This window comes from Carettochelys insculpta, chromosome 5, assembly GCF_033958435.1.
Source record: "Carettochelys insculpta isolate YL-2023 chromosome 5, ASM3395843v1, whole genome shotgun sequence".
Classification (NCBI taxonomy): Eukaryota; Metazoa; Chordata; order Testudines; family Carettochelyidae; genus Carettochelys; species Carettochelys insculpta.
Window position 1 is genome coordinate 22,564,798 of NC_134141.1, and position 19,732 is coordinate 22,584,529.

The 19,732-nt window shown below is 41.7% G+C and overlaps 1 protein-coding gene across 3 annotated transcripts in view; it reads left to right on the forward strand.

The window, feature by feature from the left end:
- Window positions 1–17,838, forward strand: part of CARNMT1 (carnosine N-methyltransferase 1) — a 28,220-nt gene extending 10,382 nt beyond the window's left edge. The window contains exons 4-9 of one of the 3 annotated variants that reach the window (XR_012645636.1): window positions 2,477–2,617; window positions 10,070–10,248; window positions 13,265–13,378; window positions 13,902–14,005; window positions 14,304–14,477; window positions 17,199–17,838. Coding sequence is in view for 2 of the 3 variants with exons in the window: in XM_074994759.1 (XP_074850860.1) it covers window positions 2,477–2,617; window positions 10,070–10,248; window positions 13,265–13,378; window positions 13,902–14,005; window positions 14,304–14,420 (655 nt within the window). In the remaining variant the exon portion in view is untranslated. Of the gene's footprint in view, window positions 1–2,476; window positions 2,618–10,069; window positions 10,249–13,264; window positions 13,379–13,901; window positions 14,006–14,303; window positions 15,460–17,198 lie in introns of those variants that run through there. The other 2 variants (XM_074994759.1, XM_074994758.1) reach the window with 2 other exon arrangements.
- The last annotated feature ends 1,894 nt before the right edge of the window (window positions 17,839–19,732 follow it).

Genomic DNA, 19,732 nt, shown 5'->3' on the forward strand with positions numbered 1-19,732 from the left:
ACTGCATCTGGATTTTCTTAAATGCATACTATATTAAAAGAATTTGCCACATTTAAAACATTATTCAGCTATGGAAATGTCTGTGCTTACATAATTTCTTTTCTTTGCAGTATATGCTACATATGCTCCTGTCCTGATTGGTTTTATTTGCTAAAATCTGGAAGACCTCTGGCTTCAGAATATCATGCCTCCTTGGGGCAATAGATGCAGTACAGCATCACAGGCACCAATTTTCAAAAGTGTTAGGGGTGCTCTGTCCCCACCTTTCCAGCCTAGATTCTCTGCCCCCTCCCAACCAGTGTTCTACACCCTAACACTTCCCCCGAATCTCTCTAATGCTGCAAAGCAGCTGATCTCTGTGAGAGGAAGACCTGGGGAGTGAGGGGAGGCACTGATCCATGGCGTCTGCCAGAGGACAGGAATTGCTTGAGAGAGGAGCTGATAAGCAGGCTACACCCCCCATTTTTTCTCTGTGGCTGTTTCTGCCCCAGAGCACCCATGGATCAGCATCCATTTTGTATTTTCATCTGTCTCCTTGGAGTTTCCTAGCAGCATTCTCTTAACATGGTTGTGTACTTTGTAGAAAAAGAAATTTGTATGGCAAAAGAGGGTGTCAGGTAGGTGTGTTTTTTTTTTCTTCAGGATGATGGTAGGGAACAACTACTTCTCTTCAAAGGAGGAATCAGTTTGATATGGAACAGAATGTAAGGTTCATCTGAGCAGAGTACAGTGTTGAAGGTACACTTCCTGTTGAGTATGGGCCAGGTAGTGGTTCCCCTTCCTCCAGTCAGAGTTGGTTATAAAAGGTTGAGGAGTAGGAATCTTAGTGATATTGGAAGCTGAAAATTTAATCTTGTTTCTTTCTCTCTGTGGTGGGGAAAGCAGTTGGAGGATCTTGTGATCACATCAATGTGTAGAACTTCTGGGTAAACTTCAAAATAGGGCTATTATCTAACTATATAGAGAATTTATAGCTCATGAACTTTCAAGTATGGCCATGTGGTCTGTGTGTATTTTTTAAGACAAGGAAGGTCCAGTTGACTTTACTATGCCAAAAGTCATTCAGTCTGTGGGATGTGTGCATTGCCAATTCAGTCTACCTCAAAGCCTCTCACGTGTCAAGCGTGAAAAATGGTTTGGCAGACTGCGGAAGCAGATCAGTTACTAGTGATGATGAATGGTTTGCCGTCACAATATTGCCACATGCCTTTTGTAGCTGTAGATGACTCCCTGTGTAGACTTCTGTGCACTGTAAGTTAGCAAAAAGTGCAGTTGGTTTTGTTCCCAACAAGCTCACATTCCAGGATCCCTCACGAACACTTTCTTGTTGTCCTGGGCAAGCACTCTCCTGTACGCATTTGCCCCCTCTTCTACCAAGAATATTGATGAAAATGTGGCAAGCTCATGCTGAAGTCAAAGTTACAGCTCCAGCATGATGTCAGTAATGCTGGTTTTCCACTCGGCTGTCTCTATTAGTCAAAGATCCATTCATCCACCAGATCCAGATCTGGTCCCCCAGGACCACAGTCACTACCTCCTCCCTAACTTTCAGGCCCTCCACCTGACAGTCTGGATGATCTGTAGTTAATGCCCAGGAAGATGTCTGTCCAAAAGGCAGTCCATGATCCACTTTTAAAGAACAGAAGATCATACACTAGAGCCATGCTACAAAGCCACGCTATATCCGAAGATTGACCCACTGAAGGTCAATCTTCCAGGGTCTTATTTTGAGTATGCACAAAATGATGCTCCCAGGGGGTCAATGTCGACCCTTGTACTCGAGAGGTGAGAAATGCTCCCATTGATCTTCCACCATGTGAACAGACATTTAAGTCAACCGTGGATAAATTGGTTTTTAGCTACGCAATTTGCATAGCTAAAATTGCATATCAGTGGTTGACTTCTATGTCTACTGTAGACATAGGAGATAAAGACCTTATCTGGTGAAATGAATTCTAATCTTTAAAAACTCAATAGGTTGTCAGCTATCCACCAAGAAAAGCAAAAAAAGTACAAACCTATATTTTTTTCCTTTTGCAAGTCATCTTTACAAGCAAATATGATTTTTTTTACAGGAATAGTCAAAGTTAATTTTAAGGAAACTATTTGAAGACTAGCTTGTCTTTTAATTTTATATTATACTCAGGATTGCCTAAGTGTGAATTATTTTACCTTTTATTCAGTGTGAATGTTATTTTTCACAAATCAAGCCTATAGTTTTATATTATGTTGTAAGAGAATGCTCAGAGATTCTTATTGTAACTTACTCTGTTACAGTATAAGGTAGGATTTTTCTTTGGGACATCTGTTTACAGCTTGTCTGATTTGTCAACAGAGCAGTCATAGCATATAAATATACAGGTCTTAAGGAACTTCCTCTGTTTAAATATGTGAAAATCACAGAAATTAACCCAACCTATAGACATTATATTAAGATGTATTAAATAAAGGATTAACTGTTTTTGTTTTGTTGCAGGGATCTCTCCAGAGTTAATATCCTGGTACCTGGTGCTGGGCTAGGTAGATTGGCCTGGGAAATAGCTATGCTTGGTTATGCTTGCCAAGGAAATGAGTGGAGCCTCTTTATGCTCTTTTCTTCTAATTTTGTACTCAACAGGTACTTAGTTTAAATTTTACTTGCTAGTTGCAATCTGTATGTACTAAGGAGACAAAAATGAATGGCCAATCCTTCAGTTATTACTTGGTTAAACAAAATAAATTCCTAAATCCCAGATCTAGGTAATTCAATCTTTTAGATCTCTTGCTTTCATGAAAATTGTCTGGGAGAGGATGAGAAGGAGGAATGAGAGTTGATGCCGAAGTTTGATTTTATAATATCCTTACCTGTATGTCATAAAGTTGTAGAAGCAAGAATTGTGTTGTGGTTAAAGTACTCAGCTGGGTTCAGCCACAGATTGTATTTGAGTTCCAGAAAATGTATGCTTCATTTTTTTAAATCTGGTGTGTTTCCTGTCTCAGAAATATTGAGAAAACCTTGATTAATATATTCAGGGAGTTTTGATACTATGGTGATAAGAGTTGGGAATTTGGTTTAGAACAAGCAGAGGTACGAAACAGGAAGATCCTATGTTGCTGAGTATCTTCATCACGCACCTAGAGCGAGTGATGGGCAAAGTCCAGGAAGAGGTAGAAGAGGGACAATGGTGCATGAGTTGAGAATTAACAACTTGCAGTTCATGAATGGTATAGTTATCATCAAGGAAGATGAAGAGAAGCTAGCAAGAATGGTGCAGGTGCTAAATGAGGAAAGGAAGCAGTACAGACCGATTATGAACACCAATAAAACAAAAGCAATGGTTTGGAGATAAGGAACTAGGAAGGAAGATCAGCGTAGATGGGATCAAAGTAAAGAATTTAGAGAAGTTCACATGTCTGGGGAGCAACATGATGTATGATCTATACTGTAAGAGGGAAATAACAACTAGAATAGCGAAAGCAAGAGCGAGTTTGAAGGCAATGGATAATATCTGGTAAAGAACAGCGATTAGCTTGAGAATGAAGCTGAGTGTCTTGAAAATGTGTGTATTCAGCAGCATGTTGTCTCACATCCATATATGGGTGGTAATGAAAGATTCGAAGAGAAGGATGTTGGTGTTCATGAGTTGTTACAGAAAGATCCTGAGAATAGGATGGATGAACAAGGTCACCAGTGAGGAATTATATAGGAAGATACAGCCAAAAGAGAGCCTACTGCAGAAGGTTATACAATGGAAATTACAGCTGTTCGGGCATATCTGCAGAATGAATGATGTACAAAAATTCAAGACCCTGGTGTTTGACATAATGGACAGTTCAAAAGGCCAGACCTCACACAGAATGGGTAGATGATGTAGTAGATAGGTGCAGAACTAGTCTAAACCACTCCTCACTAGACAGGAAAGATGGAAGGAAATAGTGAGGGAAACACTGAACACCAACAAGCACTGAGCACATTGATAATGTAGTGCCAAAGAAAATTTAAAATAAGTTGCATTTATTGCTAAAAGGTCAATTTCCACAATTTTTTCTTTAAGATTAGGTATACATTTTTGAATGTTTCACACAAATTATTAATAGATGCCTCACTGCTATAAAAATAACAAAACACTTATTAGCAAGCTTTCTCATTGAGCACGTTTGTACACCTTCTAATTACTTATACATAGGTTCACGGTTTCAGAACCAACTTATTAAGGTTAAGTGAGACTATGATCAGAAAAGTAACCTTAAAGGCATTATACTATATATAATTAGAAGCATGACATATTGATGTCCCATATTCATTTTCCATTAGTGGTGTATGTTAGACATGTTGCTGAATGCAGTATTGGAAGGCAGCCAGATTCTGTAGCAACGAGTGCAGTATAAGAACATACATAGAATGGAGTGAATAATTTCTATAACCGATCTTCAGTGAACAAGTCAATAATACAGAATCAAGAGTGCCCTAGTCCAGTGTTTTCCAGACTTAAAAAAATTGTGTTCCTCTTTCAGGACTTCAGCCTTCTCTGCATACCTCCTCTCCCAGTACCATTGACAGTCTCTGGGTAGCTCCCCCAGAATTTTTTTTTTTTTTTAATCTAGTGCAGAAAGAGCAGTTTTAAAGTACCTTGGTATTGAAACTTTTGCTGACCATATCTAGCTTTTTTCTAAAAATTCCAAAATTCTGCCTCAATTTCAAAAATACATCTAATGTACCAAAAAAAGTACAGAAGCTTAGGAGCTTTATCAATATTGATGGTTAAATGCAAAGTGATAATTATTAAATTCAACTTTACGTATGCACCTAGAAATAAACAAGTTGTTCAGTGCGAGGAGTGGAACTGCTTGCGACCAGACAGTAGGACAAGGATCTCCAGCACGATGTTGGTGAGCTTACAATGAAGATGCATCTCCACATCAGTAAGGCTGTTTTGTTTTGATTCCAGCCAGTGCTGAGAATCCTAACTCATGCATGTATGAGGTGAGAAAGGGCAGAAGATACTTAAGTGCTTTGTCCGATAAGTCTGGATACTCAGAACTGATGCTCAACCAAAGTGATGTCGGGCATCTATTGCCCAAATGCTGTTTTCAGGAAGCCCTCTGAAGCACGCTTCAAGAGCTCTCATTCTTCTGAATATGAAAAGTTATTTGTCAACGTGGATAAGGATGAGGAAAGGGTTCGTTATCGACTCAGAGCTGCCATCCAGTTCAGAAAAAGTACTTAGGAGGATCTTTCTTCAAGCTTTCCAAATGCTCCTTCATTTGCAACACATCAGCATCGAGTGCTTTAACTGAGTTGATCACTAAGTCATGGAGGGTTGGAAAGAAATCCAGTTCACTGTAAGTAAGGTGTTTACCCCACAGCTTCAATTTTGCAATAATTGCACTCACTTTGTCTTGAACATGGAATATGGAGATGAGCTTGCCTTGCGGGGATAAGATTGAGGCTGTTCAAATGAGCAAAGATAGCTGCAATGTATGCAGATTTACATAGCCATATCCCATCATGCATACAGTCTCTCAGGTTGAGAAAAACTGGAAGTTCTTCTCACAGCTCAAACAGGTGAGTGCAGACTTTTCCACATGAAAGTCAATGTACTTCAATGTGAAATAGGAGCTGTGTGTAGTCACTGCCCATCTCTTCACGAAGCTGAGAAAAAAGCTGGGCATTCAGTGTCTGGCCTTTCACAAAATTGATAATTTTACAGCTTCATGAAGTACTTGCTGTAATTCTGCATGTATATCCTGGGTGGCAAGTGCTACCCTGTGTGTACAACAGTGAGTCGATTTTGCTTCTGGTGCAACAACTTGAATACGTCAACAGCTCCTTTCTCTGAACTGGTCATGGCTCTGACGCCATCCGTGCTTATCCAAACATGTTGACTCCAATACAAGCGACTGTCTTTGATGAAGTCATCAAAACTTTAAAAATAGCTTCCCCAGTTGTATGGGTTGGCAAAGGTTGGCAGAACAAAATATCATGGACTTCCTCATTCAGCTCGTATCTGACAAACAACAAGAGATTAGCTGAATTCACAATATCAGTGGATTCATCAGCTTGCAGTGCACAGTAATGACTCTGTCATACTCGTAAGAAGTAATTGCTGCATTATGTTTCCAGCCACATCTGTGTGGTTTTACTAGTTTCTTGCCAATCATTTCAGCAGCTCTGGACCCGTTGCTGTTAAGTACACCACGCTATATGAGACTTCCAGTCCTTTTGCATTTTCACCTCCCGTCACACTGTACACAGTTTTCTGGGGTGGTTGTTGTATAACTTTGGGCCTATTTGCGAAGAATTCTGCTGGTTTTCTGTAGTATTCTTTGTTTGCATTGTAAGTACTGCTCGAGGTTGGATGATCTCATATCATTTGTGAGAGCCTCATAACAAACTACATGTATGGCTTGTCTACACTTGCCCCCATCTTCGAAGGCGGCATGTTGATCAGGGTGACAGGAGATTACTAATGAAATGCTGCAGTGAATATTCAGCACTTCATTAGGTTAATTCTCCCCCATGGCAACTTTGAAGCTTCAAACTTCGAAGTGCTGGCATGCGTGTAGCCGCTGGCACTTTGAAGTGCCCATGCTACTTGGAAGTCCCTTTACTCCTCAGAATTACTCCTCCAGATTTCTACACCATTCTTATCTCCTGTTATTTAGTAATTTATTTTGTGCCGCGTACCTCATGAAATCCTTTTATGCGCCACCAGTAGTACAAGTACACACTTTGGGAAACACTGCTCTAGTCTTGTTTTGTACCTCGTCAACAATACATTATCTCAAAAATTATATGAGCAGGAATCTGGTCCTACTTTTAATCAGTTTCTCGCTAATGTTCTAGAAGGATCTCGCTGCAGAAGCTCTAATTTCAGAGTGTATTCCAGCAAGATTATAAAAGCTTCATGTATGAAGTGAATTGCTAACCTGTTTTTTTAAATCATTAAATATTATATATTTTGCTACTTTCATTTTTATTTACTGACCTAAAAACAAACCCAAGCCCACACCCTAATGCTTAATTCAGTAAAAGAAGGGTGCTTATGGATTATAACCAGATTTAAATTGTAGATCACTTTCCTTTCCTTTGTCCATTTCTTGTTTATAATATTTTGAAAAAAAAAAAGTTTTGTTAAATTTCAAAAAATATGCAGGCACTGTAGCTAATTTTTGATGGACACTGAAATCTTATCTAGCTGTTATGCCTTTAGCATCTATTCAAACCACTTGTAAACCAATATGGATTACTAAAGCGAAATTAACATCACATGCCTTTCTAGAAATGCTTGCCATCAAACGTTTGGTTCATATTTGTGTTCTTTTATTTAAGTGAGTGAAATCTGCATTTCATCCAAAAGTATGCCTATGTAAGAATCATGGAGATTTCATAGGGAAGCAGAGAGAGAAGAGTGATTATCACATCCTTAGAAAGAAAATAGCCAATCTACTACCAGTGGACTATTTAGAGGGAAGAGAACAGAAAGTGAACTGGGGGGATAGAAGAGCAAGATACAATAGTTTGTTCTTATCCTGAATTAGAATGCTAGCAACTGTTTGGGAAGACGTTACATCTGTTATCTCCCAAGAGTCAAAGGAACCAGGTTACCTCTAGGCAGGCTTAGATGTCTGAAGTTTCATATATCTGGGAAAGCACTTGATACCTTGCTTCTTGTATCCCCCCCCCCACCCCTCCCCTTTTCTTTAAAAAAAAAAAAAAAAAAAAATCTCAGTAATGTCCAGGAAGTCTAGTTATGGATTAGGATGCCACTGTGATAGCACTGTATGAACACAGAACAGAAAAATGGCTCTTACCACAAAGATCAGACTTAGCTTCCTCATGTTGAAGAGCTTAATGCAGCTGGCCTCTGACCCAGCTAGGGCCACAATGGGACTCTTGAGCAACCTATCACCAGCAATTCTCTAGGCCTTAAGAACCACTGATTGCAAAGATAGTCATCTCCCTCCCTAGGAGACCAGAACTTCAGGAAGAAACATTGAGGAACAGGAAGCCTGCCTGATGAAGATTCTCCACCAGCCAACCATTCTGGATCAGGCAGATATGCCATCCCTTGCATCCTTGGTGGATGACTTCAAGGAGTTTCAGGACTTTGTCAGTAGAATAGCGGATTCTTTGCAGATCCCTCTTGAAGGGGATTAAAGAGCCACATCATACGCTGCTTGACATCCTTCAGAATATCATACCCATGTTACTTTCTCTGTTAGAGCCCAGGCTGGACACTGCAGAGGTTATGTGGAAGGTTATTGGAAACACCGTTGCAATGTCTGTGCAGGGAGTCTCTTTTACCTGCCCTCTACTGATGGTGGTTATCATGATACAGGCTGTCCCATTGAGTGGGAGAGTGCATCTGAATGCACACCCAGCCCAGGGCAGGTGGTCTTCAGAGACCACTAAACATCAACGTCCTGAAAATTAGGGCAGTCAGTAATGCATATTTTTAGTTTCTACCACTAACGGGGAGCAAACGGATAAATGTCGTGTGGACAACGTGTGTTTTTATATCAGCCTGCAGGGAGGAGCAAGATCCCACATCTGCACTGAGGCGATGAGCTTTGAAACTGGTACATTCACAGTTAGATTGCCATCACAGCTTATCTTCTGAGAGTTCAGAATGTGGGTGCAAATATGTTTAGCTGGCAGCATCACACTTCTCCATATATGTCAGCAATGGGGCATCCTTGGAATATATCTGTGTGCCATGGCAAGAAACAAGAAATTTACCTAGTTCTCTTTAGGTCAAAGGCTATTAGCCAGGATGGGCAGGTATGGTGTCCCCTTAGCCTCACTTTGCCAGAAGATTGAAATGGGCATCAGCGGATGGATCACCTGTTCTGTTCATTCCTTCTAGGGTACTTGACATTAGTCAGTGTTGGAAGATAGGATACTGGGCTATATGGATCTTTTGCTATGACCATTCTTACATTCTTAGGGTGTTGCTGTTCCTTAGGGGACTGCCTTTCACTTTCAGTAGTTATCAATTCTGCTGTATGCATCTGATGTCCCCTCCTCCCCTAATGTCCAGAGTTCTGGGAAACAATTTTTTTTTCAGGACAATTGATATCCTCAGTTATTGCTGCACATTTCAGCTGTCCTCAGTTATGCCTGTGCAATTCCACTTCTTTTAGTGGGGATTAATGGATATAACAGACTGCAGAATTTTTCTGGAGAATGTTATTTGTGATATGTTGAATAGAATGAAAACAGCTTCTCATTCTACAGTGGGTCTTCACAGATATCAGAAAAGCATCATTTTTTATAAAGTGAACAAGTGTCATCTGGAGTCATTGATACAATGAATGGGTGGGAATCCACTGTTCTGTTTTAGTCACTTTACATAGTTGAACACTAGTCTGTAAGGGTTTCATGTTACTTTGTTATGTGTTTGGCCACAGATTGTGGTGTACAGAAAAAGAACTGGCATGTGACTGTAAAGATTAATTTCAGTACTGTAACTGTATGTGCAAGTATTATACCAGTGTAAAACTGCCCAGTTGAAAACTGACTTTACAGATCTATCGAAATATAAATACGTACTTTTATTTAAAGAGTACCATTTTAGAAAATATTTTCACTTTGCTGTACTGCAGTCACTTGTGTTCTGATTCAAGAAAGACAACTCTCAGCAAGAATTTAGAATGAAAGTAGGTATTCATAGGAAAATATAAAAACAAGAAAGGACTTAAGTCTTAACACTTTTCTTTATTTATGAAATAAACAAGCAATATCTGTTTTCTTTTAATCTAAACATACCTAAAACATGGTTGAAATACAAGAAGCAAAAAGAAGGACATTCACTAATACTGTTTTTATTTGTCTTTAAGAAGTTGCTTTTGATTTGTATTTCTAAATAGTAAAAAAAAAAAAAAAAATTCTGGTGAGATTTTAGGACAGTAACAGTTTTTTTTAGTAAGTAAAAAAACTACTGAAATCCAGATTCAGTTAAATTAATCATACACATTGTTGAAAATCAAATTATTTTAGACTTAAGTTTTATTGCAAAAATCTAGTTTTCTAAATAATACATCTGCAGTTAGTTGAAACAGTCATTCTCTTTTTCATGTTTTTCAGATGCTCTGAAATTAACTCTCATAAACTTTATCCCTGGATTCATCAGTTTAGCAATAACAAGAGATCTGCTGATCAGATACGACCAGTTTATTTCCCAGATGTTAATCCCCACAGTCTTCCTTCTGGTGCAAACTTTTCTATGACAGCTGGGGATTTTCAAGAAATTTACTCAGAGTGCAGTAAGTAGATAAATTAGAAGTCAGAATTCCTGGACAAACTAAATATATAAAACCAGTACAGAGGAACTGGATTCTTTTAACAATTAAAACTGTACTATGGCACTGAAGTGGTATATTACATCTAGATTGTTCTCAGGCAAAATGAGGTTGATTGAAAGAAAAAAAGTTTAATGTCCTCTAGCATATTTAAGAGTCTAAATTCTTTCATCATTGTAGGGTTGTATATACTTCCTTCTTTTAATGAAAACATTGATTTCCTCTTTTCTGTCCTTGAATTAGGAAAGTGATGTTAAAGAAGTGTGAAATATAAACAGTATGTGCTTTTCATTTATATAAATGAAGTCCAGTTATTTATTGTTGCTTGATTTAAAAATAGAAAATGTAGCTATAATTATTACTAAAATAGTTACTTACAAATAAAACAGAGATACTCATTAACTTTCAAAGATCAGTGTTTCAAAGATTTATTAAGGTAGTCTTTTTTAAACATGTTCTGTGGAACACGGATGTTCTGTGAACAACTTGCAGGTGTGCCGCATGAGTTTGACACTTTTTTGATATCACACACTGATGATACATATTTTCTATTATTAAAACTGAATACCGTGTTACTCCATTGCACTGATACCAGATTAAATTACTTCATTTTGTTGTGCTGTATATGTTGCTTTTTGTTTTTGTTTTTCTTTGGGGTTGGAGGCTGGTCTGACAGCAAGTTTTTTGAAGAACATTTTCATAGGTGTTCCTCATTAAAAATATTATTGTTTATTGTTCCATGCTCTCAAAAAGTTTAAGAAACACTGTGCTAAGGGATTGTATTTATCAAAGATCATTGTTCTTATCACCACAAGCATCTTTATTGTCATGATTGAAATCTGTTTGAAAAAATAACTTTTGTTGCAACTCATAGGTAGTTTTCTCCCCAATTCATTTACTTCCTGTAATTTAATATTTTCTATCACTGTTCCTTCTACTGGTGAAACTGGAAGTTATGATGGATTTCTTACTAGTAACCTGGAGGTCACTTGCCTGTACAAAATACTAAATGGTCAGCTGGGTCTGTTCCTTCCTTGGACTTGGCTTCCGTGGTTGAACCTACAGTTATTCTCCTTCAGAGCCAGCAAATTTTTGGCCTGTTTTTGTTTTGTTTTATGTTTGTTTTTTCTTTTTAGACGTTTGCTTTGCTAAATGCTTGTTTCTTAAGAAAAAATAATATATTTTTCCCACAGGCATATTAGCTTGTAGTCATTAGCTGCTTGCTACTGCTCAGTTGTTTGAAAATCAAACCAGGAAATGAAAGCTAGTGTAAACCAGAAATCTAAAATTAGAAGTTTTTTTAAAAATATTTACTTGAAGGCAACAGGGCCTAACCTTTCCTAAATTTCGAGAATATGGATGGATGGAAAAGGGAAATCTGTAGTTTAAAGGATTTTCCTTGTGCCTATGTGAGGCATTAATTTAAAGGAAAGATGAAACACAAAATAAGTATAGAAATACGTGGGTTTGGATAAAGATACTTCAAATGAAATCAAATATTTGCTTTTGGGCAGCTTTCTGGGTTTTAAAAGTGCTAAACAGGTCCAAAGTCAGTGTGCATTTTTGTTTTCCTACCTAGGTGTACACAGCTGTTGTAGCCATGTTCAAAAATAATTGTATGTAATTAATTAACTAAAAGTATCAGCTGTTGAGCCTTGCTTAATGGAAATCTGGTTTTAAGGGTACATATACACCAGTGGTTATCAAACTTACTTGACTGTGCCCTCCTTCTTTGTATCCCTGTTTACATCCCTGTTCCTGCCACACAAATACATGTACTGAGGCATGTGGTGGCAGGGCTTTGCTCGAATCCATTTCAGCTTCTTTGTTTTCTCTTGTTTTCCCTACCGCCCCCAAAATGAATGAGCCATTAATCTGATGTAGTAAGAGCACAAACAAATCTGTAGTTGTGGCCTGAGCCCTCATCAGCTGATCCAGGCCAGCCCAGGGTTTTTGACTCCAGCATAGGCATAATTTAAGGCTACGTTTAGATTACATCTGATGAATCTGATGAAGTGAGTCTGTGCTCACGAAAGCCCATGCTCAAAACTTTTCTGTTAGTCTAATAAGGTGCCACACAACCCTTCACTGCTGTTACAGATCCAGACTAACACGGCTACCCCTCCGATACATGTCTAGATTACAGTGATTTGTTGAGAGACATTTTTGTCAGAAGATACCTTCTAACAAAACTTCTGTTGACAGATCTCAGCCAGACTGCCAAGTTGATCCCAGGAGTGACCTGCTCTGTCACCAGAGGGCAGCTGGACTGCCTGGTCACTTTCTCAACCAAAGAGCCAACCGGAAGCACAAGCAGACAGGGCTGCCTGTGTCCTGGAAGCCCTGTCTGTCAACAGAGGGCACCCTGAAATGTCCAGACTGGCTTTCTGTGAGCAGAAGCGTTATGCCTCGTGAGGAGCTGGATAAGACTGTTGACAAAAGTGCTGCGTTCTGTTGATTTACTGTCGACAGAACACCTTGGAAATCTGGACAGTCCGCGGGTTTTGTCGACAAAACCCTCTCGTGTAGACATAACCTAATCGTCCAGGTTTTGCAATAAGACAATATTGTTGCTTTCTTTTCAATAACATATCATGGACTACTCCACTTCTAGCCTCTTCTGTTAGCTAAAACTGATTTTAGGATTGACTGAATACAGTAAAAGCTTGGTTATCTGGCACCCAGATACCTAGCACATTTGGTTAATTGACATGCTGTGGGATTGACTTACCAGCTGGGGGCTGGCTGCCTGGCTGGGGAGACAGGGCAAAGCTGGATGCCAGCCCCAGCTTGAATAACTGGCACATTTTATTATTCAACATCTCCAGTTCCCTGGCGATGCCAGATAATGAAGCTTGTATTATACCTATATATTTATTCTGATAGTAAATGGTAAATACAAGCCAATTCTGAAGACTTACAGTGAAGATTAATGTTAAAATTGTTAATGTGCATTCAGTAATGTATTTTCTTTGTACAGATATGTGGGATTGCGTAGCAACCTGCTTCTTCATAGATACAGCGCATAACGTCATTGATTACATTGATACAATATGGAAAATACTCAAACCAGGAGGAATATGGATAAATTTAGGTAAATTTTTCATTTCTTTGCTCTTAGGTTTATTGCATAGCACGATCAATGTCCCTAGTGAGTGGAAAGAGCAGTTTCAGGGGAAGTCTTGCTCAGCTTTCATAGCCATTGAATCTTCAGCATTTTTAGTTACCAAATTCTCTGACCTCTAATGAGTATGTGCCAATAGTGATTGAAAGTCTTCAGCCATTTCTTTTAAATATTTCAAAACAATGTATTTTTCTCCAGATCTTGTTCTGTCAGGTGTCTGGGTCATAATTTAGTTTGGTAAATCTTTTAAGCACCTGAAAATGGGCTAATAATAGTAGACAACCTAATTCGAGGCACTGCGGTCAGCTAGCTGTATTTACAATCTGTCTATTTTTTATGGTTCATGCTGTCATGTCTTTTTTTTGTTGTTGATTTCATAGTTATCCCAAATGGTGTTTAGTTTACTTCATATAAAATTTTAGATGAAAGTGTAATTCTAACAATAAACTTGGTATTAGTGTTCCTGAATCCCTTTTTTTTTTATATATTTTAGGTCCTCTCCTTTACCACTTTGAAAATTTGGCAAATGAACTGTCCATAGAATTGAGTTACGAGGATATAAAAAATGTTGTATCACAGTATGGATTCCATCTAGAGGTATGGGTAGATTGGGAGTAATACTTATTGGAGTACACAGGTCAACCAAAACTTTGCACATTAGGGCCTTACCTTAATTTAATTACACAGAGTTTTAACTTTTAAGATACTTTGTGTTTATGTTGCCAATTGTATTTCTGTTTTAGCTGTTTGGTTTTTAATTCATTAAGCAGTAATCAATACTGACTGTAATTATATAGCTGTGATGCCTGTTCAGAGGAGAAATACACATTTTGGAGGTACTTGCTTAATATGCTATTTCAGGAAATATTTTCAAAACTTCAATTTTTATTTTCAGATGGAGAAAGAATCTATATTTTCAACATACACTGTGAATGAACTATCCATGATGAAATACTACTATGAATGTGTGTTGTTTGTGGCTAGGAAACCAGAATTGCAGAATTCCAAATAGGTTCTTCAGAAAAAAAAATTCAGAAGATGTCAAAATTGACAACACACAATGGACTAGGTAATGATGGGATACAATCTCAAATCAGTGGTGCCTTTGTTTATTAGGAATTTAAGAGTGTCTATTTTCTTAATATCGGTATTGCTATCCAGATATCTACTGTACCATGCACATTTGTACTGTACTAGTGAAAATAGGGAAAAAAGAACACATATGCTGCCCTCATTCATCAGAATGCATAAAAACATCCCATTTTTGGGAGTTTTATACTTGTTTTACTGTCTGCCATGAGGTTGTCCTGTTCAGGCTGGTTTAATAGAACATAATTTCCATTTCACTTGCAGCTGTCTAACATGCACAATCTGTAGCTCTCAGGACCTGTTGGAAAGAATGTACAATTCTGTGTCTGATATTGGAACTGGGAATATTATTTCCACTGTGCATCTGAGGTTTAAAACAAAAGTTGGCAATGTAGTCTGCCTCAATTTTTATTCAATATTATGATTGTTTTCATTTGTCCTTGTGGCTTCATACATATTAAGTTCTGGTGGAAACTCAGCCACAGGTAAGGGAAGGATTTCTTAACATCAATTGAAAAAACAGAAAATGTACAAAATCTGAAAATATTGAAAAGTGTAAAATGTTTCTTAAAAGTTGCACTCCCTGGTCCCTTTTCTGTAGCTCACAAGGTAAAATATTTTAGAAACTCTAAAATGTAATTTTCTGTACATGCTAAATTTAACAATCTTGTCTAATTGTTGTTTTGGTAATTTGGAGACTGGTACATGGAAATCATAGTATGGAATGAAGCAAAGCATCATGTCACAAAGGAATAAGCAAACTTTGAAATAGAAATAAAACTTGGTCTTCTAATGCAGGAGCTGCATTTTCACTTTCCCTATTTGAAGTTTCAGTGTAACTTATCTGTTGCTTTAAATAAAGTTTTTGAAGCATTTATTTTAAGAATTGTTAGACAAGAGAAATATCCAGATCATTTCCTTTCCTTTTAGAAAATATTTGTATAGTTGGGACAGCTGTGCCAAGAGTGTACAGATATGATGCAATAATGGGGAATTGTTATGTTTAAACATGGCAAAATCTTATGTGTAATTCCTTTGCTTTGTCCAGGGGCTGCCCCTGTCCTTTGTCATTGTGGAACTTCTCCCCCATCACAACTATGTTAGAAAGACAGCTGCTGCCTACTGCCCTAACCCAACTGTTTCCTGTTGTGGTTAAGGGGACATTGTGCACTGGCCCAGGAAACCAGCAGAGCTGATGGGAATCTGAGGGTTTTGTTGACAAAGCTGGCATTTTGTCGACAAAGCCTAGGGAACGTCCAGATTATGAAGCACATTCTGTTGACAGAAAGGCAGCCAGTTTTGTTGACAGCTGTAGCTTGCTTCCCACGTGGAATAGTGCCTTTGTCCACAAAACGCCATTCTGGACACCGTACAGGTGCCCTAAGGGATACCCTGCCCACAGCAATCAGCATTCTCTGGTTCTTGCCACTGGCCCCTCTTAAAGCCACAGGGAGTGCAGGAAACCCTGCAGTCCCCCATGTCCTCACAGCCACATTGGCGCCAAGAGCCACACAGATGGCTGAGCAGCAGCCACCCCTAGATCCTCCTGGGCCCTTGAGAGAGCAGCCATAAGGGTAGCAGGAGCTCTAAGAGGTAGGTTCTCCTCCTGGACCAAGACTGAGAGCCAGGTCCTCTTGGACCTGTGGGAGGAAGATAAGACCCCAAGGTAAAGTGCTGCTATGCCCCTGCCTATGCTGGATGGCCACCACCCTGGCAGACTGGGACCACAATTCACACCCCTGAGCCATAGAGCATGGCTAGGCTAAAGTCAAGTGGCTATGGCAGGGACACATCTGGGCCCAGGATGCTGTCTAGTGCGGGTGCTGCCGCTTGCCCTATTACAAGGAGCTCTATGACATCTGGGAAGTGGGGCGGGGGGGACACATCACCTTCAACCTGCCTTGTTGACATGGCGCTGGAGACCCCTTACTCCAGCCAGCACCTCTGGAGGAGGAGCAGGCCTCTGGAGTCCCAACCCCTGCCAGAGCCGGTGGCAGACACTGCTTTGGAGATGAGCAGCAGCACTTGTGATCAGATTGGAGCTGCTCTCCGCCAGCCAGGCCACCTCCCGAGTACCCTGCACATCACATACCCCAGGGCACGGGAGGTGGGCACAGACAAGGTGTGCTGCCAGTGTGAGCTGGCTGGATTGGTCAGGACCTTGTGCTGCAGTCTCAGCACATGGAACCATGCCCAAGGTAGTGTGTACAACCTCAACCTAGCAGGTAGACTGCGAGCACAGCCGCTAGCCTGCTGCCAGCCTCGCAGGAGGCCAGATGAGCCCTAGGGGCAGGGACGGGCCTCCCAGCACCTGCCATAGCTGGAAGTGGATTAACCACAAGGGTACTGTCCTGACCCTAGATACACAGAGGGGTGCAGCATGCAGGTAAGTCTGCAGGTGCGAGGCAGCACCTGTGGACAGCTCTATGAACCTCAGGTGTGCGTGGGGGCCCCAGGAAGGGCCAAGCTGCTCCTGGCTCACCCGCCACGCATAAGGCAGCCCCTCTGTGGCCAGACATCCCCCTTGAGGGGCAGCAGGGTCCTGTGCAGCAGGAATCCATTGTGCAGGCCAAATGTGGCTTTGCTCCCAGGTCATTCCCATCCCTTGGCCAGGAGGTGTTGGTTGTTGCTCACGGTAGAGGGCAGATCTTCAGGGGGTGCATTGCATGAATGGCTCACCATCTCTTTGCCATCTGTACAGCTGTACCTCCACCATCTGAGGGCTGGGCCACCTCCACCTTGCCACCAGGACAGGACAGGCCTACCCCATCATCCAGGTGAGCCTACAGCGGGAGGAACCAATGCTGCATGCAGGAGGATGTCCAGAGGAACCACAATGCCATTCTCTGGAGGGTGACTGAGATAATGTAGTGGCAGGTGCAGGACAACAGGGAGTGGTAGTTGCCAGCCTGGAACCATCTCATGTGCCATTTTGATGTTGCCACCGGCATATGGAGGCACATGATGGCCCATCCGCCCACAGCTGCTGCCTCTGCTCCCTATCGGCCATCCTTCAGGGCAACCTAGATCTGCAGTGGCCGCGAGCTGTGCCCTCCCCCACATCCCCACTCTGCCTGCACACCCAGAGCCTGCTGAAGCCCCACCTCCCCCTGCTCCCAGCCCCAACAAGGGACCCAAACCCATGGCAGGAGAGGATTGTGAGGCTGGCACAGCTGAGGGTTCTGCTCCCCCTCAGGTTCCTGTCTTCCCCCACCAACTCCTGCTCCAAGACCCACCCCATCCAAGGTCTGATGCCTCCTATCCCGGTCCCAATCCCTCCCTCTGCACTATACATAGTTCAGTGGTTTTGCACTTCACTTTACTGTAAATAGTTTAATACCTTTTCCACACATTTGTATTTGGTTCAGTAAACTAGTTCTTTGTTCACTACACATGAGTCCATGTTTTTTGGGCAGGGGTCAGGGAGGGACAAAGAGAGGCAAAGGGGAGGGATCATGGTATGAATGGGGTGGGGCTGTGGGGCCATGGGGAGGGTTACTGGGAGCCATGGGAGTCCTTCAGGGCCTCCCAGATTTACACCCATCTGTATGGGCCTGGCGGATTGGAGCTGCACCCAGCTGTTCATACTTGTGGCCAACGGCCACCCCCACCCCCCACCACCCTAGGAGGAAGACCTCCCTACCCCTCCACTTTGTTGTACAGGGCACATCATGTGACTACAACACGGGGGACATTGTGCTCCCCCAAATACAGATGGATCAGCAGGCACCTACAGCGTGGCTTGAGGCAGCTGAAGGCAAACTTGGTCTGCTTCCGGGCCCAGTTGAGGTGGGCATTAAAGATAGTCTGGCTGGGGTCCAGCTGGCCAGTGTAAGGCTTCATGAGCACCAGGCCATGTCTCCCATGGTGTCCAGTGGCACCTGTATGTCTCTGACTGCCAGCTCACAGCAGAGGGATTGATGTGCCCTCCTCCATCCTCTGGCACAGACTGGAGTTGCGGAACACCCAGGCCTTGTGTGCCCAGTCTAACAACCTGGTGTAAATGTCTGAATTGTCCACAGTCTTTGAGCAGGGCCTGCAGTACTATGGAGAAGTATTCCTTTTGGTGGATGTACTGGGCTGCGGTATGCTCTGGACACAGTGCAGGGTGTGGATCCCGTGGACAGCCTTGATGCAGTTTGGGAACCCCAGGTTGCCAAATCTGGCCACAACTGTGTCCGCATCTCCCAGACGGACAACCCTTCACAGCAGAATGGGGGGTGATGGCATTCATGACATACGGGGGAGGGGACCAAGCATACACATCAGGGACTGAGGGAGGGAGTCCCTGGACCCTGGGGCTGTCCCTCTCGAGTTGTCTGAGGATGCTTTGACAGCAGGGTTATGTGAGGATAGGCTGGCGCAGTTCCCTAGGCATCGGGCTTCCCCCCGCCAATCCAAGCTCATTCTTAGCATTCCTGACATTGCTTCCTTAGGGTCTCCCTTTACAGGACACCATGAAATTTGGGCAAATTTCATGGTGCTGCACCCAGCTGTATGTTTTGCATATGGATCAGGATAGGGTAGGCTTTGTACTCCCCAGGCTAGCAGAAATCTGAAGGTCTCACGGCAGTGTGGATAGTCCCTTGAGGCGGGTTCACAGGGCATAACATCTTAGAACAGTGATTGGCTTGCTTTGTTCCACCATGTCTCAGTGTTTACACTCTGCATTGCTGGAACTGACATGGGGATCCCTAATTCTACAGGGGAGCCTTGCATTTAATCTCATGCAGCTGTGCAGGTCTGTGGGCAGGGACTACACCTGAGCATGGCAAAATGGTCCCAGGGCATGGAGTGCATCAGAAAGCAAGGACTAGAATCCAGGCAGCTGTGGCCAAAGCCCAGGCTGGACTAGGAACATATGAAGAGGTGGGATGGGGGCATCCAAAGATTTGAGAATTATAGTTCTGAGGTGCTGAGAAACTGCTCTGCATTGTACTGAAAAGGATTCACCCTGCAACAAATGACTGTGAATCCACTAGGCTATATGCCAGGTCCTCCCACCTGCATGAGTTGTCTCCGCTACCACAGTTTACGCCAGAGCCCTGAAATTGTACCCCAGCAATATCAGCAGTTATGAGTTGATCCTGCAGCAGCCCTCATATTTCTCACGTTCTGATGTGAATCCTGGCAGAAATGATCCTGTGTCCCTGTCCCCGCACTATGGGTTGCCTCTGGCTGTTAGGAAGAGCTGTATTTCAGCATACCTGCATTGGATACTAGTTGGAACTTTTA